Source organism: Phyllobates terribilis, unplaced genomic scaffold, assembly GCF_046119375.1.
Source record: "Phyllobates terribilis strain yellow unplaced genomic scaffold, ASM4611937v1 Scaffold_4__5_contigs__length_816908805, whole genome shotgun sequence".
Classification (NCBI taxonomy): domain Eukaryota; kingdom Metazoa; phylum Chordata; class Amphibia; order Anura; family Dendrobatidae; genus Phyllobates; species Phyllobates terribilis.
The window spans coordinates 766,504,132-766,532,105 of record NW_027362764.1 but is presented as its reverse complement, the minus strand read 5'-3'; the positions used below and the strand labels follow the sequence as shown (position 1 = coordinate 766,532,105).

At 41.8% G+C, this 27,974-nt stretch overlaps 1 protein-coding gene across 2 annotated transcripts in view; it reads right to left on the bottom strand.

The window, feature by feature from the left end:
- KHDRBS3 (KH RNA binding domain containing, signal transduction associated 3) overlaps positions 1-27,274 on the bottom strand; it is a 176,696-nt gene extending 149,422 nt beyond the window's left edge. Inside the window, exon 1 of one of the 2 annotated variants that reach the window (XM_073676802.1) lies at positions 26,974-27,274. In XM_073676802.1, coding sequence (XP_073532903.1) covers positions 26,974-27,058 — 85 coding nt within the window. In that variant the 5' untranslated portion in view covers positions 27,059-27,274. The remainder of the gene's footprint in view (positions 1-26,973) is intronic. The other variant, XM_073676803.1, reaches the window with a different exon arrangement.
- Between the last annotated feature and the right edge of the window lie 700 nt (positions 27,275-27,974).

The following is a 27,974-nucleotide window of genomic DNA, read 5'->3' as shown; positions in this document are numbered from 1 at the left end:
AAAAGTTTTGCACAACTTTCAGCTCCCCAGATATGTTCCACAAAAATTATTTGGTTACGACTTATTATAGGAGTCATCATAGAGCATCCACAACAAGATAGCAGCCCAATAAAAGAATGGATTAAGAATAAGATGGTCAACATTTATTGAATCCAGTTGTACCCCAATAGCCTACAGCTGACGAAGACTCGCCTCTTAAAACTCTTAAAGGGGTTGTCCATTACTAGGACAACCCGTTCTTGAACTAAATGTTTGGCCCCCATTAAAATAAGAAATAATTCACTTCTAATACTTCCAGCGGTGTCAACGCTCATGGTCACGGGGCTGTGATTTGGTGGAATGGCACAGGGTGCCTGGCGCCCAACCAGAGCCGACATCACTATCCCCACCTTCGGACAAATCGAACATGAAGAGGAAGTCTGGGCTGCAGCTGATCTCAGACTTCCTCTTAATGTTCAATTCGACAGGAGGCGGGGACAGAGGCGCCAGCGCTGATTGGGTCATTCTACTGCATCACAGTCCCGTCCCGGTACTGCGAGAGCTGGAAGGTGCTGGCACAATAGGAGAGTATAGATTTTTTTATTTTATTGCGGCCAAACATTTAGTTCAAGAAGGGGTTGTTCTAGTAGTGGACAATCCCTTTAAAGATACCACAAAGATAAAGAGATAACTAAAAAAAAGCAAGGAAAATACATTCTCTTGGCTTTTAATCAGTATAGTTAAAAAATGGTAATCAAGGTCACATTCATTTATTATAAAGAACATCTTGTCCAATATTAAAGGCCATCTGATTGTGTCAGTCCAGATCAAAATTACAAAATATCTGTGCAGAATAGTGATGAGAGAATAGTTTTAATGCAAATTGAATTAAGAATTTTAGAAAATTCACTCGACCAGGAAAAATAATCAATTAGATTTTTGAAAATTTCCAAAACAACGCTTGCCATCATTTTGCATAAACCAGAAGATTGTATCAGCCAGAGAAGGCTGACATAACTTCAGGCATGGCTGTGAGGGATTTCCCATAATGCCTTGCAGCTATGATATAGCACAGCTAATCAAGAGGAACTATCAGCCTGTATAAAAGCAGAGGCAGGAAAGACAGCAACCATTACATTGTGAATCTGGATAGTGAGAGGATGTCACGGCTCCCAACTTGGCAATAAAGATGGTGAGAAAAAGTCAAATCACTGAAAAAAACATTACAGATAGTGTGTGACAGCACGGCAGTGACAAAGGGCTCCCATCTATTTACCCATATTTATATTTTAGTCACTTTGACATTACTGAGGCTGTGTTTGCATTAAAGAGACTTAAAGAGATTCAATACAGTCGTAGGAGACCCCAGAGAGGACAGTACACTCCTGACAGACTGGGCCAGTGGCATGGTTGTCCTAAAGGTACAAAATGCACTTTCCGCTGCTGCAAACAGGGTCAGCACAGAGGAACTGAAATGTGTCAAACCCAATGAATGGCCAGATTCAGAGCAGCACTTACACTATCTATGGGAACAGCATGTAAGTTCTGTTATCCTTGCCTAGGAGACCGGACACTACTGATAGACTGCAGCAGTAGTCGTAACCTAGGGAACAATTAACAATAAAATTTGAAATTGTTCCATTCTTTTTACAAGCACTTTTACCACTTATTTCAGGCTTCTTTTCAGAATAAGCTGTCGTGTGTGCATTACGAATAGGCACTTCCTGGCCATTATATGAATTGTTTTCTGCATTTTCCACTCTGCAGGCTCTTTTTTTTCTAATTTTCAGTTGTCTCAGAGCTAGTGGGTGTGTGTGTGTGGGGGGGGGGGTAGAGAAGATAATGCCATGATGTCTCCCATACACAGTACACAAAGATATGAGGAATTTCTGCTCTTCTGTCTCTAAGTAGTTCATGTCCAGAAGCAGAATGGAGGTCATAATACACCAGCACTGAGCAGTGTAGCTGTGAATACAGCTCTGCGTCTGTTGTCTGCTCCTCTGCACATAGCTAGCTGTAATGTGATCACTCAGGAAGCTAGAAGTCTGTCTGGTCGGTCTGATTTTAGCTGTTTTTTTTTTTAGAGTGGATGATGAGTCCAGGAATATATTATAAAGTTTCTAATTTTTTTTTCCAATTTATTTTTTTATGCAAAGATTTATGTAAAGTGACCAATTAAGGTAAGCCAATAATATAGATCATAAAACCCACAGTCATGAAAACAAAAATCTGTCTTGTACGAAATAAGATGGAGAGGAGGGGGATGCAGCTGCAGTTTCTCAACTTAATTCTGTGAACCAGCACTAAGTTATTTCAAGAGGAGACAGACTCAGACGTCATACTATCGCTAAGGCCCCCATCATACGTCCATGTCTCTTGTACGTGTGGCATCCATTTTATTCACGGATCCCACATGTACCCATTATAACCTATGGGGCTGCTCACATGTGTTTTTACCGGCAGCACGAATGACAGTGGCCAATAAAAGTCTATGTAAAACATGTTTAACATTGCAAAGTATACTTCCTGTAGGTGGCACTAGAGTTCTAGTTCTATTCCTCTCTGAAGAGACAATATGCATATTTCCCAGAGGAGCATTGCGGCTTTAAAAGTCTCCTCACTGACATGCTTAACATGTCGCTCTTCGCAAGGAGAAATGCTACCCCTTCGATACCGATGTGACGCCTCTCATCCAGCCAAACCAGGTCTCACACTTTGCACTGACGAGTACCCTGAAACACAGTGTCTGCAAATTAAGTTTCTGGCTTATATCCCAAGTCATGTGACAAGGCTCGTTAAAGGATCACTATTGACTTTTAGTATTGCTACTTCCTGTAGGTGGCGCTAGAGTTCTAGTCCACTTCCTCTCTGAAGAGACAATTTGCAAGAAAAGCTTTGTAATTTCTTTTTTTTATCCATAGTGGAAAAACACTAATGACACACTGATCCAAAATACTGAAGACACTGGTACTGTTTTTTCACCGATAACAGTTTTATACAGACATATGAAGGGGGCCTAAGACATCACAATTCGGGATGAGAGGATTCATGAAAGTTCGGGTTCTGGTACCCGAACTTTAGTCCAAAGTTCGATTCAGGTACTAAAACTCTAGCCAACCTTGAACTAGAACCCAAACACCATTGAAAACAATGGAGATCTGAACTCTGGATCTGGAAGAAAGTGCTCTCTCGCTCTCATTTTCCCCCCAGAAGTCTGAACATGGCATAGGACTTCCGGGAGACGTCAGTGTTCAGCGTTTAGCACCAGACACTAACTGTCTGGTACGAACCCCAAACTTTTAAGCGCTGGTTCGCTCATCTCTAATCACAATCACTGATTAAGTATGGTGGAAGAAAATGTGCAGGAGCAGAAATCAGAGGAGGAAAGGGAAAAAAGTAACCAGTGGCAGCAGTCGATTTCTAGCCCATTGCATCCATTTCTCTAGCATAAGTTACCGCTTAAAATCCAATCACAATGGACTCCTGAGACATCGCAAGATTACATCAGTGAGGTCTTTGATCCCAAACGACTACAGACATCCAGAATGAAAGGACTCTCCACTGCGAACAAACTTTTTCAACACCGTGTACAGGTTTCCATTACTGGAAACTTGATACATTTTATACAAAAAAAAACAAAAACAGCAATCAAGATTTAGAATATCAGAATTACATTGGAAAAAGTTTCTAAACTGTATAAAAGTGGGGTGTTCTAAAGTCCCTTCATCTGTGATGATGGCCCAATCTTCCCCAATGTCATCTTGCCATCAAATCTCTCACAGAGTATAATATTTCAGTTTTCTTTTCCCTTTAAAGCTATTATCCAGGATTTAAAAAAATGCCTTCCCCCCCCCCCCAAAGATTGCGCCACTTCTGAATGTTGGTCATATCTGGTATTGCAGTGCAGTCCCATTAAGATATTGTAGTGAAGTAGAAAAATTCCAGGAAAAACTACATCGGAAAAAGTTTCTAAACTGTACCAAAGGGGATATAAATTCTGGATATCCTTCATCTGTGATGATGGCGAAGTGTTCACCAATGTCATCTTACCACCAAATATCTGAGTATAATATTTCATTATTATAGGTCTTATCTAGGATTTAAAAAAAAACAAAAAAAAAACCTCTTCTTCCCCAAAGATAGCGCCACTTCTGACCATTGGTCATATCTGGTATTGCAGTGCAGTCCCATTAAATTATTGTATTGTAGTGAAGTAGAGAATAGAAGAATAATTTCATCATGAAGGTACTGAGTGTTCTTACAGATCATTTCATTCTAATAAGTCAAATCAAATTAGCTAAAATCTGCAAATTGTAGAAATTACTTTTGTCGTTAATTATCTCCATTACTATAGAAGGTTGCTCACAAATCAAATAGTAAAATTTGAAGTATAAAGAAAAAGAAAACGAGGAGAAACATTTATAAATATCTGATGGCAGATTTTTCTTCTCCGAGAAGCATTTGGTGATGTAACATGTCTTGTGCGAAGATAGGAAACACAATGTCGCCCATGAGCCATAATAAAATTGATGAATTTCCTGAAATACGTGGAGATTATATTGCTTCCCTTTGGGAAACAAAGTGTCAAGTCACCACGTGACCGCTGCAATTTATCCAACAATGTCAGAACTCTTGACATTGTCAAGCAAAGTCATATACAGAATAGTGACCAAATGTAATATATCCACGGTAGATCTGATTCAGACAGATTATATCAAATCTAGACGATATAGGAGTCTAATTGCTGCTACACTCAAATAATATCACAATACTGAAGAGTAGCAAAAAAAACACATTGGCTACATACCTCCGGATTCGCAGGGGGTGGGACGAAATAAAATAGTCCCCTTTTTTGCATATTTACACATTAAATAAAGCCTTATTTTATAGTAGAGTCATCCACTACAGTATCATTTGTCTTTGAATACACTGTGGAAAATAAAGTCATAAGAAATGTTTGATATATAGAAAATAAACTAAAAATATCAATTTGTAATTTCTTCTGATCTAGTTCTCCCTGAACCTTCAAATGATACAGCCAAGTTCTCATGACTTCTATATTCCATATTATCATGTGAAAAATTTCCTTGATTTCATCCAAAAAAAAAGACAATTTTTCATCTGTATTGGTTGGTTTTTACAGCTGTACGACATCTATTTTTTACATGAACAATTTAATAAATGATAAAAGGAGAAATACAGTCCCCAAGGTTCATAGTTGTAATGGATTTGTGGAAAATGCATGACAAACGGATGATAACCGACTTGTCATCTGTTTTTTTGCCCAACTCCTCGTTTATAATAGGCGAGTTTGATCCGCAAAACAGGTACGTCCCCTGATGAAGCAGTTTTATAGCGGCGATACGCGTGGGGTTTACCTCCACTGACATTTCCTTGACATACCTCTGCTTTTGGATTCCATATTATGGACCTGATTTGATTTCTATAATAGGGTGCATTTGTTTGTTACCCATAGGCACTATTTATACACCTCAATTCATAATAGTATGGCACCTAGAACTATCTGCTTATATAATTACATATCATTTTGTCTATTAGGGTAAATGAGCATGAAAAAAAATAGAAAAACCTATCACATGACATACACCTCATGCTTGCACATCTTTGATGAATTTGGAAACATTTATTTTCAAACTATTGTGGAGCAAAGAGCCACTGGCTCCCTGCCCCACAGTCAGTCTACAGCCGCGAGTCAGAGGCTTAAAACTTGGTGAGGGACAGACGATATTTGCTTCAAAATGTGAGGCTGTGGAAAAGCTGTGTCTCATGTCATACACCATGGAAAGCCTGAGCACTGCAACAAGAATCAAAAGAAGTTATTAGTGATGATCGAGCATGCTTGTTGATTGAGATTTGGGCGAGTACCTATTATCTTCAGCGTGCTCGGGGGTTAAGTTTTCGATGCTCCGTGAACATGATTTGCGACTGACAGCTTTAATACATGTGAGGAATGCCTATTTTTACAGCATTCCTCACATGTATTAAAGCTGTCAAACAGTTGCAAATCATGTTCACGGAGCGTTAAAAATGTAATCCCCGAGCACGCTGAAGATAATAGGTGCTCGCAAGAGCATGCCCATAAATCTCGAGCAACAAGCATGCGCGATCACCACTAGTAGTTATACTACATCAGCAAGGTGTCTCCCTGGCAAAGATTCCAAAGCAGACCGGGCTTTCCAGATGTGCTGTTCAAGATCTTTTGAAAAACCATCAAGATATGAGCAATGGTGAGGTTGGCCACGAAAACTTGGTGCAGCAGATGACTTACAGTTCATGTTACTTTCCATCAAATTCAGAAGATGTCCAGCAGTGCCATCAGCTCAGAAATGACAGGAACCAGCTACATCCATCTACTGTTCCAAGAAATAATCCCCCAAATTTTTTTTTAGCCCAAAAATTTCAAGAACACTTCCATATAAAGCATTATAAACGACTTGGAAGATTAGCGCCAGTATAATAAAACATGGAGTTTTTATTGACACATTTAAAATACAACATAAAATACATAAAAAGCGGGAAGGAAACTAGAACCAAAAAGAACTACACAAGCCATTTATATCATGATATATCCACCATATAGAGCAAGTGCTCAAATCACAAAATTCACTGAACCATAATTATTTTGAATATATTGAATTATAAGAATTGAGAAATGTATCAAAATCAAATCAGAGTGTCATTAGCTATAGTGCAAATCAGCTACCATTTAAATAAAGCACAAATTAATTGTGCAAAGAAAATAAGCACCACCTTGAGGCCACAAATACTGCAAGTGCAGAAAAAAAATCACATAAAATGCATGTGGGCAACTATGCAAACAAGTTACAATTAATAGTGCAAGTAATGCAAGCATCTTCTCAAGGCCACAGATATTGCAAGTGTAAAATATACTTCATACACAGTGCATATGAACCAGTGTGCAAATAAGCTGCCATATAATCATTATATGACCTGGCTGATGAAAAGTTTCGCAGCTTGCTTCTTAGGGGAATGAGTATATGACCCAGGTCATATAATGATTATTATTAATGATTAACTTTATTATTCTCTCCACCATTTTCTGATCAGTTATTGTTGTTTACCTTATTCTATGGCCCTATGGAGGTGCTAGCATTTTGTGATTTCATTGATTGCACTACATACAGTATATGGCAGCTTATTTGCACACTGGTGCACATGCACTGTGTATGAAGTATATTTTGCACTTGCAATATCTGTGGCCTTGAGAAGGTGCTTGCATTACTTGCACTATCAACTGTAGCTTGTTTGCATAGTTGCTCATATGCATTTTGTGTGATTTTTTTACTTCTTTAGAAGCTCCTTAAGGGGTGCACGTGTGCTGGGTTGTGCACGCGTCTTCTTGTGCAAAGTGGCTTCGGAGATAAGTGGCAGTTATTTCAGAGGCAGTTAGTCAGGGCAGGAGTCAGGTAACCAACACTTTGACCACTTACTCTCTATTAACTATGTTTCTGTTAACTCTCACTTTTCCTCTATAGTCCTCCACTTTCTAGTAACCCCTCAAATCCCTACACCTAGTAAGAAACTCTTCATCTCTCCCTCCATCCTCCCCATTCATCTCACTTTCTCCTCTGAATTATTCCTCAACATTCAATCCTGGATCTCCAAACACAGACAGCCACCTCATGCTCTCTTGCTCCCACCTGCTAACACTTTCTCTGCTCCTCCTCACTCACTGCTGGACATACCTCTCCAAATCCTGATCCTCCTCGCCATATCCCCACAGTTACTTCTACCTCCTATCCACGACCTTCCACATACTGTCACAACCCTTCTAACCTCATACCCATCCAACTAATCCCCACTTCCTGAGTTGCACTAACAGGAGCTCTAAGGAACGCTCGCTCCTTCTGCAACAAACATTCCTACATCCACAACCTTTTCATTACTAAAACTTTCCTTCCTCGCATCACCGAAACCTGGTTCACCCCCTCTGACACAGCCTCCCCAGCTGCACTTTCATATGGCGGATTCCACCTTTCCAACACCCCCCGCCCCAACGGCAAACAAGGCAGAGGTGCAGGTTTTCTCCTGTCAGATACCTGTGCTTTCACCCAAATATCACTGCCACCCTTCGTTACACTCCCCTCTTTTGAGGTGCACTGTGTGCGCGCGCATCTATTCCCCCTCTGACCTCCAACTGGCCATCATTTACCAACCCCCAGGGCTAGCCACCACTTTTAGACCACTTCACCACCTGGCTGCTTCACTTCCTTTCCGCTGACATCCCCATTATCATAATGGGCGACTTCAACATCTCCATTGACACTTCCCACTCGTCTGTCTAAGTTTCTATCCCTCACTTCCTCCTTCGGCCTTGCTCAATGGTCTTCTGCAGCTACTCACAAAGATGGCCACACACTGGACCTCATCTTCACCCGCCTCTGTTCCCTATCTAACCTCTCTAACACACCTCTCCCTCTCTCAGACCATAGCCTCCTCACATTCTCTACCCTCTCCTCTCCAGGGGCACAATCCCCACTCAACAAACTTACACACGCTTGCAGAAACCTCAAACACCTTGACCTACACTCACTCTCTGAATCCCTACGCCCTCTTACAGACAAATTCCTTATACAATGCAGATGTTGCTGCCGCTTCATATAACACCACAATAGCTGCAGCTCTCAACTCGATCGCCCCTCTCACACATACCAAATCAACAGGCAACCCTGGCACACCAAACTTACTAAAGAACTGCGACGGGCCTCCATCGAGCACTTCATCGCATTCAAACAATCCCTCACTATTTTCAAGTCCGCACTCACTACAGCAAAACAAACCTACTTGTCATCTCTCATATCCTCCCTGTCTCACAAACCTAAACAGCTATTTAACACCTTCAATTCTCTCCTTCATCCTCCCAGCACCTCCTCCCTCTTCTCTCATCCAAAGACTTTGCCTCATTCTTCAAGCAGAAGATTGACACCAGACAAAGCTTTTGCCTAAAGTCCGCACAACCCTTCCTCATATCTACTCAACCTTCCTCCTCCAAACCCCACTTTTCCACCATTACAGAAGGTCAAGTCTCCTCTTTACTCTCCAAATCACACCTCACCACCTGTGAACTTGACCCAATTCCATCCCACCTCATCCCTAACCTTACCACAGTCTTCATCCCAACCCTAACCCACCTCTTCAACCTGTCACTAACAACCGGTGTGTTCCCCTCATGTTTCAAACATGCCGCAATCACACCCATCCTGAAAAAGCCCTCCCTTGACCCATCCTCTCTGACTAGCTACCGCCCCATATCACTTCTCCCCTTTGCCTCAAAACTACTAGAACAACATGTCCACCTTGAACTGTCCTCCCACCTTGAACTGTCCTCCCACCTTGAACTGTCCTCCCACCTTGAACTGTCCTCCCACATCTCCTCCTGTTCTCTCTTCGACTGCCTACAATCTGGCTTCCGACCGCATCAGTCGACTGAAACTGCCCTGACCAAAGTCACCAACGACCTACTAACCGCCAAATCCAAGCGACACTACTCTATCCTCCTCCTTCTGGACCTGTCATCTGCCTTCCACACAGTGGACCATTCCCTCTTACTACAGATTCTCTCATCTCTAGGCATCATGGACTTGGCCCTATCTTGGATCTCTTCATACTTAACAGACAGGACATTCAGCGTCTCCCACTCACGCACAACCTCCTCATCTCGCCCCCTATCTGTCGGTGTCCCCCAAGGTTCAGTTCTAGGACCTCTGCTCTTCTCCATCTACACCTTCGGCCTGGGACAGCTCATAGAGTCTCACCTCTATGCTGATGACACACAGATCGACCTCTCTGGACCCAATATCTCCTTCCTACTAACCAAAATCCCACAATGTCTGTCCGCCATCTCATCCTTCGCTGCCAGATTTCTAAAACTCAACATGGATAAAACAGTTCATCTTTCCACCATCTCATTCATATCCCCCATCTGACCTATCTATCAATGCCAATGGCTGTTCACTCTCCCCAGTTCCACAAGCTCTGACTTTGGGTAACCCTGGTCTCTGATCTCTCCTTCAAACCACATATCCAAGACCCTTTCCACTTCCTGCCAACTCCAACTCAAAAATATCTCCCGGATCCATGCATTCCTCAGCAAAGACTCTGCAAAAACACTAGTGCATGCCCTCATCATCTTCTGCCTTGACTACTGCAACCTCCTGCTCTGTGGCCTCCCTTCCAACACTCTTGCACCCCTCCAATCTAGCTTAAACTCTGCTGCTCGACTAATCCACCTGTCCCCCCGCTATTCCCCGGCCTCTCCCCTCTGTCAATCCCTTGACTGGCTCCCCATTGCCGAGAGACTCTAGTTCAAAACCCTAACCATGGCATACAAAGCCATCTACAACCTGTCTCCCCCATATATCTGTGACCTAGTCTCCAGTACTTACCTGCACGCAACCTCCGATCCTCACAAGATCTCCTTCCCTACTCCCCTCTTATCTCCTCTTCCCACAATCGCATACAAGATTTCTCCCACGCATCCCCCCTACGCTGGAACTCTCTACCCTAACACATCAGACTCTCGCCTACCGTGGAAACCTTCAAAAGGAACCTGAAGACCTACCTCTTCCGACAAGCCTACAACTTGCAATAACCACTGCTCCACCACATTACTGCATGACCTCCTCTACCCCCACCTACTGTATCCTCACCCATCCCTTGTAGACTGAGCCCTCATGGGCAGGGTCCTCGCTCCTCCTGTACCAGTCGCTGACTCATTTTTTTAAGATTATGTAAATGTTTTTGCTATGTATATCCCTATCACATGTAAAGTGCCATGGAATAAATGGCGCTAAAATAAATAATTTTTTCTGCACTTGCAGTATTTTTGGCCTCAAGGTGGTGCTTATTTTCTTTGCACTATTAATTTGCCCTTTATTTAAATGGTAGCTGATTTGCACTATAGCTAATGGCACTTAATGTGATTTGATTTTGATACATTTCTCAATTCTTGTAATTCAATATATTTAATCAACATAATTATAGTTTGTGATTTTTGTGATTCTGAGCACTTGCTCTATATGGTGGATATATCATGATATAAATGGCTTGTGTAGTTCTTTTCGGTTCTAGTTTCCTTCCCAATTTTTATGTATTTTATGTTGTATTTTAAATGCGTCAATAAAAACTCCATGTTTTATTATACTGGCGCTAATCTTCCAAGTCATTTATAATGCTTTATATGGAAGTGCTCTTGAAATTTTTGGGATAAAAAAAAAATTTTGGGGATTATTTTCTTGGAACAGTAGATGGATTTAGCTGGTTCCTGCCAGTTCTGAGCTGATGGCACTGCTGGACATCTTCTGAATTTGATGGAAAGTAGCATGAACTGTAAGTTGCACCAAGTTTTCGTGGCCAACCTCACCATTGCTCATATCTTGATATGGCGCTAATCTTCCAAGTGGTTTATAGTTTTATACTGTTCCAAGAAGTCTGGCCAGTAGTGGTCTTCGTGGAAGAATTGAGGCAAAAAAATCCAAACAAGTTGCTAGACTACGCATGAAAATATAAGAGCTGGGGTGCATAAAAATGGCAGCAGGTGCTCTGGATGGATGAGTCAAAATGTGAAATATTTGGCTCTAAAAGAAGACAGATTGTTCACTAAAGGGTTGGAGAGCAGCACAATAATTAGGGGCTGCAGGAACAGTGAAGCAAGATGGAGGCTCCTGCAAGTTTAGGGCTGCATTTCAGCAAAATGGAGTTGGGGATTTGGTCTGGATTATTGGTGGCTTTTTCATCTTTGTTTTCCTGCACGTTGATGGCTGCACAATGAATTAACTAAGAATCTGTCAGTGAGCTCATTCTGACAGGCAGTTTGTAAATTATTTTTTATCAGTCTTTTTTTCTGAACTTCTCTTAGCTGATTAATGACCACATCAAAGTTCATCACAAAGTAGGCTCATGTTGGAGTTCAGTATAGTTCATAGGCCTGGCTAAAAAATGGCATTGGTCATGAGACTCCTTTAGGTTATGTACAGATGAGTCCTTTCATACTCTTCCTCTTATCTCAAAATATGCAGAGAGGATTGGAGCAAAATGGCCAATTATGAAAACAATATAAATAAGACAAACAAAAAGGATTTCATCATACTCTGTTGAGAGTTGCTTATGCTGTCAGTTGAGTGTTTCATTAACACATTACAATGGGTTGTTAAATTTGAATTTTGAGAAATTTAATTTCTTAAAACAGGAATCAGAAAAGCATGGAAGTGATTTGAGCAGAGCTGCATTACCAGGCACAACCATTTGGTCAAGGGTGGTGCCACTTCTGCAAAAAAAAACCTATATATTTTTCTAACTCTGAACAACTACTTTAATAAGATTCATGGAAAGACAAGAGTGGAAACATCTGAAATCCCCTGGGAATCAATTAGCATTTACAAGACATATGCCCGGGGCCAATACACAGAATACACCCATTAGTAGAATAAGAGAAAACATTACATCAATCACATTAGTCTCAGGGTCACGTTACCACCACCAGGGATACTCTGTCTAGTAGAACATGTCATTAATAGGGTAGAATGAATCTTTCTCAATTCAAATTTGCCAAAAAAATTTGATTTACAGCAAATACTCCAATTGCCCTAAAAAGATGTGTGTAACACTCTGAGGTCTCCTAGGACTGCATCTGACTTATTTTAAGCTCTTTAAAACAGTCTTAGAAATGTCAAAGTGACCTCAACATATATGTATGGTTACCTATCTTCACTGCTGTGCTGTTACTATATGTAATGTTTATTCAGTGTTTTGTTTTTATCTCCATATTTTTATGGCTGATCTGTGAGCTGTGCTGTCTTCTCACTATCCAGATTCACCATGAAATGGCTGCTGCATTCCCTGCCTCAGCTTTTATACAGGCTATGATAATTCCTCTGATTGGTTGCGCTAGAGTATATGTTGTGATAGCTACAAGGCATTATGGAGAAGCCCAAGGACATATGATATTTCTCTGGCTGATGTAATATTCTGCAATGTGTATAATGGCAGCCATTTTGGTAGATCAGCACACGCTGAAATTGCTAATTTTTAAAATTTGCCAATATCCAAAAAGACTCTACAGGAATTAAATTTGATCACCTCCAGTCATTGGTCATAATCACCTTATTTTACCTCTAGCAGAGAGATCATGTGCTGGGACACATGACACCTTTATACCTATAAATGGCACCATGTTTAGTCCTGTTGAGTTAGGTCAAGCAGGAAGCAGTGATGGACCATCCTTATCTTCCACAAATTTTGGGAACGACTCCAATTCATTATCACAACAAAATCCTTCACAGGCTGAAATTGACATCACAACCACTGGAAAAATATGACAAACATCTCTAGACAGAGTATCATGAAAAAAAACTTTACAGTCGGTCACGTTGATCTCCTCATCTCATATCGAGCCAAGTGGAAAAGAAATCAAGGAGTCATCTCTACTAAAGACGGGTGAATATGCCAAAACTTGATTTATTCTCTCAAATTCGGCGGCTTAACTTGGCTCAAATCAAATTAATTCTTTGTATATCGGTTGAGACCCAATTGGCATTAAAAAAAACCCCACACAAATATTTTGCCTTGTGGTCTCCCAACTTCAGAGCAAAATAAACTATACAGTTTGGAAGGGATGTAAAAAGATATAAAAAATTACTCCTTTGTACACCCATGTGTCCCCACCACCGCAGATCCCCACCAGTCCTTTGCTGGTTGCCCATCACCTCCATTCGAGATTCTCCTCTTTATTCTTTGCCAATGCTGGCTAGAACTCAACATTTGTTCTGACAGCATGACGTCAGATTGTGCGTCGCCCCACCTGGTCACATTGGGTGACACATGTCATGATGACAGAACCTGCACCGGCAAAGAGGAGATCAGCAGAAGATCGGTGCCGGAATGAAGGACTAAAAGGCCAATGGAGGGCTGGTGGGGATCTTCGGTGGCAAAGACAGATGGGTGGATGAGGAGAGTATGATTTATTAATTGCATCTCAACACATTCTCTGCCCATATGAATCCAGCAAAATGGCAGCTAGCTCGTTATCATTTTCTGGATTTGCTTGAATCGAATTTCCCAAAAATTCATTGGAGTAACGAATTTTGGAAAATTCGAAAGGAATTAGATTGGTAATATGAATCAATTCTAAGCCATTCAATTGTGTAGGAAATGGTACAAAATACTATGCAAATTCATGAAGGAGACTAATTAAAAGCCCCAACAAGAAATATGGAGTAAGCTTCATTATGCCGGATCCCATTTGGTTACGGATACGGGTGATAACAGGTTGGGTGTGTTTTAGAGGTTACGTTACTTCTACAGGACTACAAACATAATGCAGGTGATGACGTCATCTACGTCTTCATTCCACCTTCAATTATTAAATTCCTCAGCAAAAAAAAAAAAATCTTGAACATCTTGTTAGTCCAATATTTTTAGACTCCCAGTGACATTCACTTTATGTAAAGTGTTCTCGCTTCCTGCCAAGCCAATTATATAGGAATGATTGCAATGTCAGATCTCTTGAACACAAGAAGAAGCTTTTGACTTTTCTAGTGGTTCTTCCTTTCTCGCGCACACCGCTGTGCATGGCAATAGCATAAAAAAAAAAAACATACTGTACAAATCTACAATAGTCGAGCGGAGCACATTTGGAAACTTAACATTAAGCACCTAATGGAGCCTGAAGATCAGTACATGTACAGGACGGAGAGGGAAGAGGAACCTTGTGTACTGAAAAAAAGTCAACTTTGGATTACTAATTGTTCCCAATTATCACATGAAACACTTGATGCGACATTAAAATCAATTAAGGAAGGAGAAGATGAGTGGACAAGAGTGTCTCCTGGCCCAAGAAATGGCTGGATACATAGATACATGAAATTTCTGTGCCAATTTATTATATATGAATTTATTAAGCTAGCATTAAATTCAATGGGAGCCATATGACTCTGCATGTGAGCCCTAATAGGATGCCAGGGTTGCCAACTTATCTTTTAGTATTTTTTGGACAGCTTCCAAAGCAAAAAAAAAAAATCAGACATTTAACCTTTTTTATGGGATACATTAGATGATCATAAAAAATCATTAAATGGGTGGACCAGCACCTAAAATGTATTTTCTAAATATCTACCCTTACGCTCTAAACACTTGTAATTTGCTTGATTAGACAATACCCTATGCATTTCTCTATCTAGCTAATACTTCAATGTATTTTTTTACGGTCCCTCCTGTGAAGTTTCGTTTGAGAAAAGTCTCAAATGAGATGTCACAGGAGGCTGGAGCTGCACTCACTACCTGCAATGTCCATTGCCCCTCCTGAAACACGACATCCCCAAAGGGTGGCGCTGCAGATACTCACTAGTTTCTTGCATTGCCTCCTCCTCTAAAGATGTGCTAGATCCTAGGTGTTGAAAACTGTAGGAGCGGAGAGTGCAGCGCCAGCACTGCTTCTATATCTGCCACCATAGCTTCTAACTGTGAAAGAAAACGAGGGCAGAGATAGAAGCAGTGAGTGACAGCAGCACCACCACACAGCTTCTATCTCTGCCCACTGTTGATGACTCATTTGAAGGTGATGCTAGAAACAATGAGTGACACTAGCACCACCCCCTGTTGATGATTTATTTGAAGGCAATGCTTAAAGCTGTGGGGTGGCACTGATGTCACTCACTGCTCTGTCCCCTCACAATGTCTTTCACAGAAACTAAGATGGCAGCAAGAGATAGCAGCAGAGTGCCAGTACTGCACTCACAGCTCCCACAGCATTCATCTGCCAGGATCCAGAATAGCTTCAGAAAGTGGCGATAAAAGAAACTAGTGAGTAACCACAGCACTGCTACTTGGTGACACCATGATCCAGGAGAGGTGATGGATGCTGCAGGGAAATGAGTGCAGCCCCAGCTTCCTGTGACATCACATTTGAGACTCCTCTCAAATGAAATGTCACAGGAAGGGAAGTCAAATAAAAAAAAAAACATTTAGGGATTAGCTAAATAGGGAGAAGTGTAGGGTGTTGGTAATAAAGCAAATTACAAAAGTGGCTAGGGTGCAAGGATAAATATTTATAAAATACATTTTAGGTGCCAGACCACCCCTTCAACCATATAAGTGGTATATGTCTATAGACCATGAAGCTCATATGAAAACATCAGCTTCATTCATTGTAAATTGTAAAAGGCGTGAAAAACAAAGTCATAAAAATCTGTAATCAGCTTAAACAAAAAAATGCATCAAATTATTATTTTTTTAATGACAAGGGGGAAAAACTGGCACATTTTTGCAGACTGTCAAGGTATTTCTGGACAGTTAGAAACTCTGTAGGACTCTGGGCACGTACGCGAGACAAGTCAGCTTAATCCAAAATAGTCCTAAAAAATGCAAATTAAAAATTAAAGTTCAGAATCAGAATGGAACGTGATAAAACGTTAGAACCTAATGGTAACATTTTCTGGTTATAAGAGCTAACAATGGTGTTACAGTATGTGAATGACACACATTACAAGGTTAACTAGCTGTTAATGTTTTAGTCTTTAAAACCTCTTTACTAAAAAAACAGCCCTGAATGAAGGTATGGCCTCAACCCAATGAAGCGGTTGTGGAGTTGCGCAACATCCCATTCATTGCTTACAGGGGGCACAGTGAGTCCTTAGCATACATGGCTGTGCTTGGTAATAGCAGCATAGTCTCATTCACTGACGTTAGTCACCCAAAATTAAAACATTGCTGGTTTATCTGAAGATCAGGCTGTTTTTAAGGAGAGCTTGTCACCAGGTTAAAATTGACAAGTTATTGCTTTTATTTTATTCCCACTGTCCCCCTTAGTATTCTGTTTTTTTCCTTCAAAAATCCAACATATGGTTCCAGAGATATGGTCTTGCTGAAAGGAGGCGTGGTACATGGGATCCTTGGGGGCGTGCTACACTGGATCCTCAGGGGCGTGCCTTTAGATTGTTTTGCTTAATTAGATTGTGAGCCACACCCTCTTTGTCAAGTACCATAAAAAATGGCACGAAAGAAAAAGACCCTATAGCTCTGGAACCGCATGAGCGATTAATGGAGAAAAAAAACTCAATAAAACATGAACAAAGGCTGACCTGGTGAAAAGTCCTTTTTAAGTCCCGAAAACATTCTTTAAGGAGATGTATATAGTATTTGCTAGTTTGGAGGTCTACCGGTCACTCCTGTAGAACTTCCCATTAGCCTTACACGTGGTCATTGCGCAGTATATATTACTCCAGGTCCAGCGTTGAGTGGGTGAAACATGAACCCATGTGGCTCATATACTAAATGCATTATTTTGGTTACATTTCAACATGGCAGATACTACACATCCACCTGTATCTGAAGTCCGGGAGAAGCTGGTAATTCATTGCAAATTGTTAGAACTATTCTGTAAAATTGAAGTGGCCTACAAAAAACACAACAGTTCTTAATCTTGCAATTCCGGACACTACAAAGACAAGAGTTGTGCTGTTTCATAAAAAAAAGCAAAAGAGCCTATTTTAATCAGTGGTTAGGGTTTTATCTGGTATCTGGTTGACTATTCAAACAAAGCAAAGGCAAATGGTGGACTCATGGTGTGGCCGAGCAGCTCAGGGCACTTTTTCACCCATTTGTTTTTGCTCTCCCACCTCCTTATTCCTTGATTGATAGTACAGGCTTTGTAGCAATCAGAGAAGAGTCAACAATAGATTAAAGGAGTTAGAATTATATGTACAATTAAGTGGGAAGGTGCAGGTGGAGTAAACTCCTCGGCCACACCAAGGGTGCACTGAGCGCCTGTGTTGGGTTTGACCAGTCATTTGGTGCCGAGTCCAAATAAAGGATAACTGGAGCGTTGTTGACCGCTTTGTCTCCTGATGGGATTTTGTAGCTGACAGCGGTGGACACAGCTGGGAGAAAGGGTTGGTCATATCTCTGATGAGATAGCCAAAACAGAGCAACAGGTCGAATACTTGATTGTCGCTCCATTCTTTCTCTATGAGGCTTTCGGAAAAAGAAGAGCACCGCGCTCGACAGCCATAGAGAATGAATGGAGGGGCGATCGGGCATGTATACTGAGGCTCCATTCAAAAGTGCCCAGTTCTTCTGATCGGTGTAGGTTTCATCAGTCGGACCACCCCCAATCAACCGGTTATCACTTTTACTTAGATGATAACTTAGTTTTCACAAGATAAATTTGGGGCCTGCCTTGCAGGGGTTATTATATCTTTTAAAAGGTTTTCATTTCCCTTGGAAGTTTTAAGAGGATGGGTCATAGTTAGAAAAAAAAGGTGTAAAATGTGGCAAATTTGTTAAAATTGTGCAACTTTTTTTGATGAAGAAGAATCTCAACCATTAGGTCCCATAATGAAGTATATAGAGTACAATGTCTAGTGAGTAATACCAGATATAGTAAGATAATGATCCTGAATCCAGGAAGCAATTGTGCGTAGCAAAATAACCCTTTAAGGCTACGGCTCAATGGTGACTTATCAATGCAAATTGGCCACAACTTTTTTTTCCTCTGCTCTCCTCACCTCGCTGAACTCTGTTGTGCTCCACGTCAGGCTTTGCAGGTGGCCGGCGTGATCCCATGTGATCATCTACTTGGGGCTATATAAGGCTCACCAAGGCAGGCACCTGTGTTTTGGTATTAAAACTTTTAGTCTAACTGAGTCCTGCCTACAGCACCCAGTACCACTGCTGTCTGCGGCCTCCAGTACCTCTGCTGTCTGCTTCCCAGTCTCCTGCCTTCCTGCGGCCTCCAGTGCCTCTGCTATCGGCTTTCCAGTTTCCTGGGGCTTCCATTACCTCTGCTACCGACTTCCCTGTCTGCTTGCGGCCTCTAGTACCTCCGCTACCTGCTTCCTAGTCTGCCTGCGGCCAGCAGTACCTCTGCTATTTGATTCCTGGTCTCCAGTCTGCCTGCAGCCTCCAGGATCTCTATTATCTGCTTCCCAGTCACCTATCTGCTTGCAGACTCCAGTACTTCTGCTATCTGCTCCCCCCCTCCCCTCGTCTCCTGCCTGTAGCCGCTAGTACCTCTGCTACCTGCTTCCCAGTCTCCTGCCTGCGGCGTCCCGGATCTCTACCATCTGCTTCCTGGTCTCCTGCCTGCGGCCTCCAGTACTGCTGCTGCCAGCTTCCCAGTCTCCTGTCTGCCTGCGGCCTCCAGTGCTTCTACTACCTATTTTTTGCATACCTTTCCTGCCTGCTGCACCGATGCTTGTGGCCCATGTGCCCACTCAGACCTTGGGCTTGGAGAATCCACCCCACCAGCTGAGCCAAAACAAAAACAGGCTGCAATTATAATGCCAACCACTAGGTGTCAACAACTAGACACCTATAACAAACATCTTCTGACAGTATCGCGTTCATTATTTTTTTCATTCTCAAAGTTGGTCATCTTGCCCCACACACCTTGGGATATATCAAACAAAGAAAACAATTGAAGGACACATCTATACAGTGGTGACGTGTGGGAGACCCCAGGGGCAAATTTCGGGCACCAAAAGAGTCTATGGGGGCACAACATTTTTGCAACTTTCCATACTTCTTGCACCGCCCCCACTGTCATACTGTCTTCTTAGAATGTCTGCCTGGGACTGCTTATGCACAGCGCAACAGGAAAGATAAGTTGGTAATCGGTTGCTGCGCTCTGCATAGGCAGAGACAGAAATGACAAAACTCAGTATCACAAAGTGAGTTTTGTCAACCCGATTGCAGCCTATGCAGAGCGCAACAGCCAATGACAAACTCACCTCTACTGCTGCGCTCTGAAAAAGATAACAGAAGATGAACAGCTAATGAATGAAGACTTAAATCATGTCCATGGCACGGTATTCATTAAGAGACGCTTTTACTTTACACTTTCTGAACCAAACTAGGGTTAGGGATAGGGTAGTAAAATTGTAAAGTAGTGGTGTGAACAGTTCACGGGTTGGGGGGGGGGACAATATACTTGCCTTGCCCCTGGCGCTGTTAACCCATGCTATGCCACTGCATCTGTGCATGTCTTTAAAAAATGGGGTGACACATGTAGTGGAAAACAGTGGAAGGTTTAAGAACAATGTGAACAGAGGCAAAGAGTTTTTTCTGAAAATGTAGACAGCCATTCATTGAACTGCTTCACTCAATATCAGTCCGAAGTAAGGCTCAAGTAAAAAGCCAAACAACAAACTCAACTTTGTAGTCACAGAATTGCCACATCTGTAATAAAAGGAACTGTACAGCTCTGCTGCAGTCTTCTTACTAGTATCTACAGCAGATCTGACAAAGGAGTCTAAACTAGGACTCGTTCTCTTAGTGACAAATAATATTTAAAAATGAATTAAATCATTTCAAAGACACGCAGATTTAATCATAAAGGCTCAGATCCTATTCACTTTGAAAGGAGCCGAGCTGCAGTACCTAAGAATGGCCACTACACAGTGAATGGCACTGTGCTATGTGACTCCGTTCACATCATTCTGCAGCTGAGAAAAAAATGCTGATTTTGATGACTTGTCCAAACGATGGCGCATCAATATCGTAAGCTTGAAAAAAAAAGTCAGTGCTCACCTTTGATTTTATTTTATTAATAGGTTATAAATTCCATGTTGTTTAATTTCTTAATATATTTTAATGCAGTAGGAGCTTCATTTCTTTTACGCTGTTCCAAATTCACTGCACAGAATTCATGACGTTGCTTAAGGACATAAAAAGTATTTGGGATTTTTTTTGCAAATGAACTCACTGATCTACTTTATTTATGAAATCTGCACTCACGTCCCGCACCATTCTCCTTATTGGATCTGATACGGATAGGAAGCTTCCTCTCTGTCTCTGCATCAGCAACCACTGAGAAGTTTTCAGTAATGAACTGAGTCAGACAGCACCTTTATCGTCATAGGCCAACACAGACTGAGAAGGGAGCTCCCAGACTATGTTGAAATGAAGCTATTGTGACCTCGAGAGGGACAGGTACAGGTACTGAAACTGGGTCACCAGTGATCATTTTACAGTTAGTAGGTTCAATTAATTTCTACCTACGAAAGATCAAAATAACTTTCTGTTCAAAGAAATCCACTTTAAATGCCAATATTCTGCCTACCTGAATCAACCACTAGGGGGAGCTTTGTAGCTCTCAACATACTGTTTATAATCTCAATAATAAAGTATGCAATCAGCTCTCAGGCTCCCTCTAGTGGAGATAACAGACAGAAATTTATCATTTAACTATCGTTTTGCAGGGGGATTTCGAAAAACAGAAAAACAATTTTTTTTTTTACTATTTAAAGGAACTTGTCAGTTTTAAACCTTATAACTCTCACCTTTTAAAACATGTAAAAGGGGTTTCTACAACCCCTTTATGACCTCATAGGTGAACTACATACTTCCAAAAACATATTTTATTCAAGTCTTACGCTGCATGCACATTGCGGTCCATTGGATGGCGCCAACCTGCACTCAGCAGCTCCTCAAACCCGTCAAGCACAGCCTCTTCTGTCTTGATGGAAGTGGATGATGTTTCCTACATAACCCACACAATGCTCAAAGTCTCACGCATGTGCAGCTGAATCAGAGACCTGCGCAGGCATGCATCGCTTTGCCCTTGGACATGCTTGGTGCACCATGGTGTGGCCAAATATTTAAGTGCACCCTCACTCCTGCTTTTTTTTTTTTTCTCAACTATATCCGTCCTATGGATTTATGAAGCCAGAACTGTCAATCAAGAAGGGGGAACAAGTACGTGGGAAGGTTTGGCCACGCTATGATGCACCAAGTGCCTGTTCTTGGTCTGAACAGTCATCCTGTGCCGACAGACTCCCTTTACATTTCAATTTTAATGCAAGATAAAAGTATCTAAAAAAAACCTGCAAAATCCCATCTTTAGCCAGATATTGATGATACAATAAAAGGAAGATAATAGATATATCCTGTACCTGGGATTTCAATGCCAACATTCTGCTGATTTCTGTGGAGTGAGCAACGCTTGGAAAACCCTCCGATACAGTAGATCTTATATTGATACAATACAAAAAAAAAATGTATATTTTTAACTCTTTAAAGAAGGCTTTTATTGTGGAAAAATACACTTTTGATATAGAAGGGCAGCATGGTGACATAGTGACCAGTGTTGTGGCTTTGCAGCGTTGGGGTCCTGGGTTCAAATCTCATCCTGTACATGTGCGCAGAGTTTATATGTGCTCTCTATATTTTGGGAGGGTTTCTTCCCAAATTCAAAGACATACAGATAGGGAATTTAGATTTTGAGCCACAATGGGGACGGTGTCTATAAAGCGCCGTGGAACATGTTGGCGTCATATAAGCAACCATAACTCAAATAAAAAGGATCCTAAAAATTTAAGCTTTTCATATGTTGCTCCGCTAATATAATATTTGTCAGTCAGCCATCATTTTAATGTATAAGGGAACCCGATGGCAAGTGTTAGCGCCACCACAGGTGTAACGAAGAATTGCACAGTTCACACTAAAGTCAGAGAGCTTCCAATGAAATGCAGTCCGATAGGAAGAGACAGATAATTAAACGTTCAAACATCTGTCTACTGTCCGTACTTTTTCTCGGACAGCAGACGGGCACATACGAGTTTCACTAATCCATACACATCAGTTTTAAAAAAAAATGATCAATGAGACTCAGGGTGCGTCCTATTCCCCAGCAATTTTGGAGGATCAGATTGGGACATTAAAGTCCACGCAGATCCATATAAAAAAAAGAACGAAACTCAGGCAGATTTTGCGTTTCAGAGTTCCCACGTTTCATCTCTTTTTCACTGATCCATTGTTAAAGAATCAATGGATAAATAAAAGATTGCAGGCAAAACAGAAGAGAAAAACAAACAAACAGATGTAACACTGATGAAAAACAGATGCCAGAGATGAAAGCGGTCTGTTTCTCACGGATGTGAAACGTGACACGGATTTGTGAATCAAGGCTAAATTTTGGCAATGAACACCAATGTAGATTCTATTGCATCAAAAATATAAAAGGTTTGTAAATGTAGCAGAACCGAGGTCCTCATCCTATCCAGGTAAACTTACTGATGATTGAAGAGGAGAAACAGTTAAGTGGTAGATTCAGCTCTGCTACATCAGTGATATACAGTAGTTTAAGGTGTAAAGAAATGAACATAAATCTATAAAAAAAAATATAAGACGCAACGTTAAATCCTTCGGAAATCCGGATTATGCAAAAAAAGCAACAACATTGAGAAGAGTGTCCGAACCATTTGGCAGCACTGAAGTAACACTCAGGGTTAGTGTGTGATGCTTAATAGCAGCCTACAGCAGGTTTTATCTGTATACACGTCAGATCTCGGGGGAGCGAAGGCTTTGGCCGTGCAGGAGGGTGGAGAAGGAGGACTGTGGGGGGAGTGGTGGGAGAAGGTTCATGGCGACTTGTTTATATGAAGGAAAGCCTGTTATAATGAATATCTGAGGATGGCAGCAAATCTGCAGCACAGAAGCCTGGAAGGGAATGTTTCCTTTTGCAGTATATATTATATTATAATTAACATTTATGGGCTTCGGCAGTTTTCTAACATAAACGGTGCGGTATGTTTGTATTCTGGAACTATTAAGATACATAGAGATGTAGCAAAGGTTATCATGACTCACAAGGAATCATCTTGATAACTTGTCACAAAAGGTTCTTATTTAAAAGGATGAAAACAAGTTAACATGGCACAAGCCACTGACCGATGTCGAGTTGCACTTTTTTATGCCATGATTTCCCAGCGCTGTCCCATCTGACACAAGGGAACCTTTGCCAGATCTGTATGTCTTCATACGAGTTATACACACGGAAACCGTAAAAGACTAGATATGAGGTTCCTTTGAATTAGAAGCCACTTAATTTAACCCTTCATGGCTTTTTTTGTTGACCAAGTCCATGCATTGAGCCTCTGCAATCGTGATCTATTCTAAATATCAGATGAATGGGGTTTCCGCCTTTTGGGACTCCCTTCATCTATTAGTATGGGAGTTCTGCCAGTTTTAGGTGAAAGTTACACCACTTATTACAGTCTTTACCGGATTCCCCTCACTTGATTGTGTTGCAATACCAAAAATTCTCAAATTCCTTTGCAATTATCGATTACAGTAGACTTTGTCCACACTTCTGGGGTTTTTACTAATTAGTCAAATTAACATACCCCAAAATCCGAATCCTGAAAAACAAGGTTTCTATAGATGATTCCACATACTGTAGTTTCATTCTGTAACCCAAATATGCTAATTTAGCCATTTTCTTAATTCCCAAAGTCCTCTATATGCGTCCACTACTCCATATTCCTGGATGTCGTTGGCCACCTTGGCTAGCAGTATGGGCATCAGAACACCTGTTTACCATTTAGGCGGGTGACTTTCAGAATTGCTTGGCATATCATATGGAAAACCACTTTAAGTATTGCTAAACAGACTTTCCTAATGCACAAATGTCTTTTCCTTATTATGAGTTGTGGAGGACGGGAAGATCGGGTGCTTTGGTTTTATATCAGAAAGCTGCAAATACCCTCCCCGATTCCCTGTGCAGGGGGGGAGAGAGAGACTGAATTATGCAACAAATTCCAATTTAGCCTTTCCAACTTGTGATAAACTGGTCTTGATGAGAATGTCAGGGGAGACACAAGGCAGACAGAAGGAAGGAAAATACAACATGGCACATTTGGAAGCCTGAACCAAGCATCTCGTATAGGGATTGTGACTTGCCAAGAACGCAACACAAAATACAGCAGAGGAAACAATATATGGAGAGAGATGCTTTCGACTGGCAAGAGGCGGTTGATTTGCATAGTTAAAATCCCTCCATCTGTGATACTGTAAAGCATTTACAAATAGCGGGAATGCCACATTCAGAAGTAATGGCACCCCATAAAACAAGCTGGAAGGGTAGAGAATAGTAAAATAGTGAAAGGCAACATGCTGCTGGGCAGATAATGGGACACTGTTGGTAGGAAGTCAAGACAGACAACATCCAAAGTGAAGATGTAGCAGAGTTGATTTTATCATCATCTAACTCATTGGGAAAGTTAATAATGAAATATTTACAACACAGTCCTATAAAAAAAAGGATGTGTGGTGGAATCACTATATACAGTTCTATAGGGGAATGAGGTTTTAAATGGGGCATGTGCCAACAGTGCCTGGAAAGGCGGGCGGTGAGGGTCTATCCATTCACTTTGTATTGACCTAGGTATTTATATAAAGAACTAAAAACAGATAGAAATCTGAACCTTTGTCCCATATAAAAAAAAAATGTAAAAAAAGTCTAGTGACACTATGAAGCTGTATCAAGTGGCAAACTCAGCTCTGCTACATCTAAAACAATATCTCAAGAACTAGGCATTACCAATTTTTTTTTTCCCTAGAAAACCAGCTCCTCTATGTAGTGCTAAAGATGCAAATAATCCACAAGACAGATTTATAAACCAACTTCCAAGAAAATATTAAGCCATGACAGTGACAGGTGAAGATACAGGAGATGTCCAGCTTCTGACTGGTCACCAACATCCAGTTCAGATCAGATGTCACATTATAGATCGAGAAGATACAATGTATGCTGGCAACATAGAGCTGATGAAGGTGATATATGCATAGAACGATACACATGTATCAAAGCATCTGAATCCATCAATGTTAATATATGCATGCTACATTTGTAACTAGCACCTATCAATAAAACAGGCCTAAATACTCATTATGAAATTAAGGTAAATGGATGTAGCAGAGCTGACTTTGATAATTCTGCATGACATACTTTGTCATCATGTAACGTTACTGTGGAAAACTGCCTAAATAGAACCGATGACATGACAAATTCAGCTCTGCTGCATCAGTGTAAATAAAAAGATGCACAAAAGATGCTCTCCAGTCCATACACCCACACACTACAATCCACCCACAAGAAATACTGATATTTCACAATTAAAAAATAAACAGCTAGCAAGAGGTTATAATAACAGGAGTAAAAGAAAGACTCCATGACTGGTGAGCACTATAATGGGAAGATACAGAGATCCCTGCATAGGGAACATAAGGGAGATTCATGATAAATTAACCACCTCTGCCACAGAGTGGAGACTAATGAGACTTAACTGCAGCCTGATCTCACTTTTCCAGAACACCCAGGGAATATGACAGCGCCAACTTACAAGAAATTCCTATTAACTGCATCTAGGAGAGAGGAAGAAAATCTTCCACCAGTAATGAGAAATTAAATATTCCCCATCTAACAGGAGTACGTGCTAAAAAAAAAAAAAAGGCTTGAAAGGATCAATTACAACCATCTACAGTACTACTGCTACCAGCAGCAGATCTCCATGATGTAATACTCATCCTATGACAGAGGTAGGGGGAAAGAATAAGGAAGGGTCACGTGGGCTCCTTCATTAACAACAACGTTCTATTTGAAAAATGCAACGTTCTATTTACCAAACATTTATTGTTCTCTTGTTACATCAGGTTCTAATAACCCTGGGAACAGTATTGACTCCAACAGGAGCAGAACAATGGGGAGGGGGGCTCTGAAACTATAACTTGCATTGATCACAATTGATTGGAAAGTAATTGCATTTCTCCATGCTATGAAACCACATAAACGATCTTATAAAAGGGTAAGGAATACCCGTAGGGGGTCTCTACAGATACAACCCCTCTCCTCTCCCTCCCTGACATACAAGCAATGGAGGCAAAGTTACACACAGAACAGGACAAAGTGTAAGGAAGACACAGACAGCGGTATCTGCCCAAATCCCAGGGGGTCCACAAGACCTCTCATGCCAGTAAGGGGCATTACCTGCTGAAAGCCTTAATCTTTCAGCGGATCCTGCAACCTAATCTTTGCTGTTAGGAACCCACCTGACATTGAGCTGCCCAGTGATACCATGCATTAGCCTTCATTTACTGCACCAGCATGATGCCACCTGCCCCCCTCTATCAGCCTGCAGCTCGTCCTTATGCCATGCATAAAAAGGGTGGTCTCCTCACCTTCAGTCACCATCCTCAGTGCATGAGTAAAGGAAGGGTCCAAGGCGTCCTTTTCAGCCAAGAGTTGGGGCAAATACTTCTCCATTCCAGTAAAGCAGAGGCGTCAAGAACAGTCCGAGAGCAAAGAGCTGTAGCAAAATGTGCACGAATACAACTACTTCTACTACTACACCCAACAGGGACAGTCATAAAGCGGCGAGAAGCAGAGGAAACACTGACAGCGACAATCCACAACCTCCAGCGTCTCCTCCGGACTGAGCACGGCGGCGGCTGCTGCGCTCTATAAACACTGCTGCATCCGTCCGGGCTCCTCCTCCAGGCTGAGCAACTGATCCCTCCGCCATCAGCAAGCCTGGATCCTTCCGCCGATTACTGTCTCTGGTGCTGATAACTGAACGCTCTCCCCGGTGTTGATCCGCATGTTCTCTGCAGCCACTGTCCCTGGTGCTGATCCACATGTTCTAAGAAGCCGCTGTCCCTGGTGCTGATCCACATGTTCTAAGCAGCCGCTGTCCCTGGTGCTGATCCGCATGTTCTAAGCAGCCGCTGTCCCTGGTGCTGATCCGCATGTTCTATGCAGCCGCTGTCCCTGGTGCTGATCCGCATGTTCTAAGCAGTCGCTGTCCCTGGTGCTGATCCGCATGTTCTAAGCAGCCGCTGTCCCTGGTGCTGATCCGCATGTTCTATGCAGCCGCTGTCTCTGGTGCTGATCCGCATGTTCTATGCAGCCGCTGTCCCTGGTGCTAATCCGCATGTTCTAAGCAGCCGCTGTCCCTGGTGCTGATCCGCATGTTCTAAGCAGCCGCTGTCCCTGGTGCTGATCCGCATGTTCTATGTAGCCGCTGTCTCTGGTGCTGATCCGCATGTTCTATGCAGCCGCTGTCCCTGGTGCTAATCCGCATGTTCTAAGCAGCCGCTGTCCCTGGTGCTGATCCGCATGTTCTAAGCAGCCGCTGTCCCTGGTGCTGATCCGCATGTTCTATGTAGCCGCTGTCTCTGGT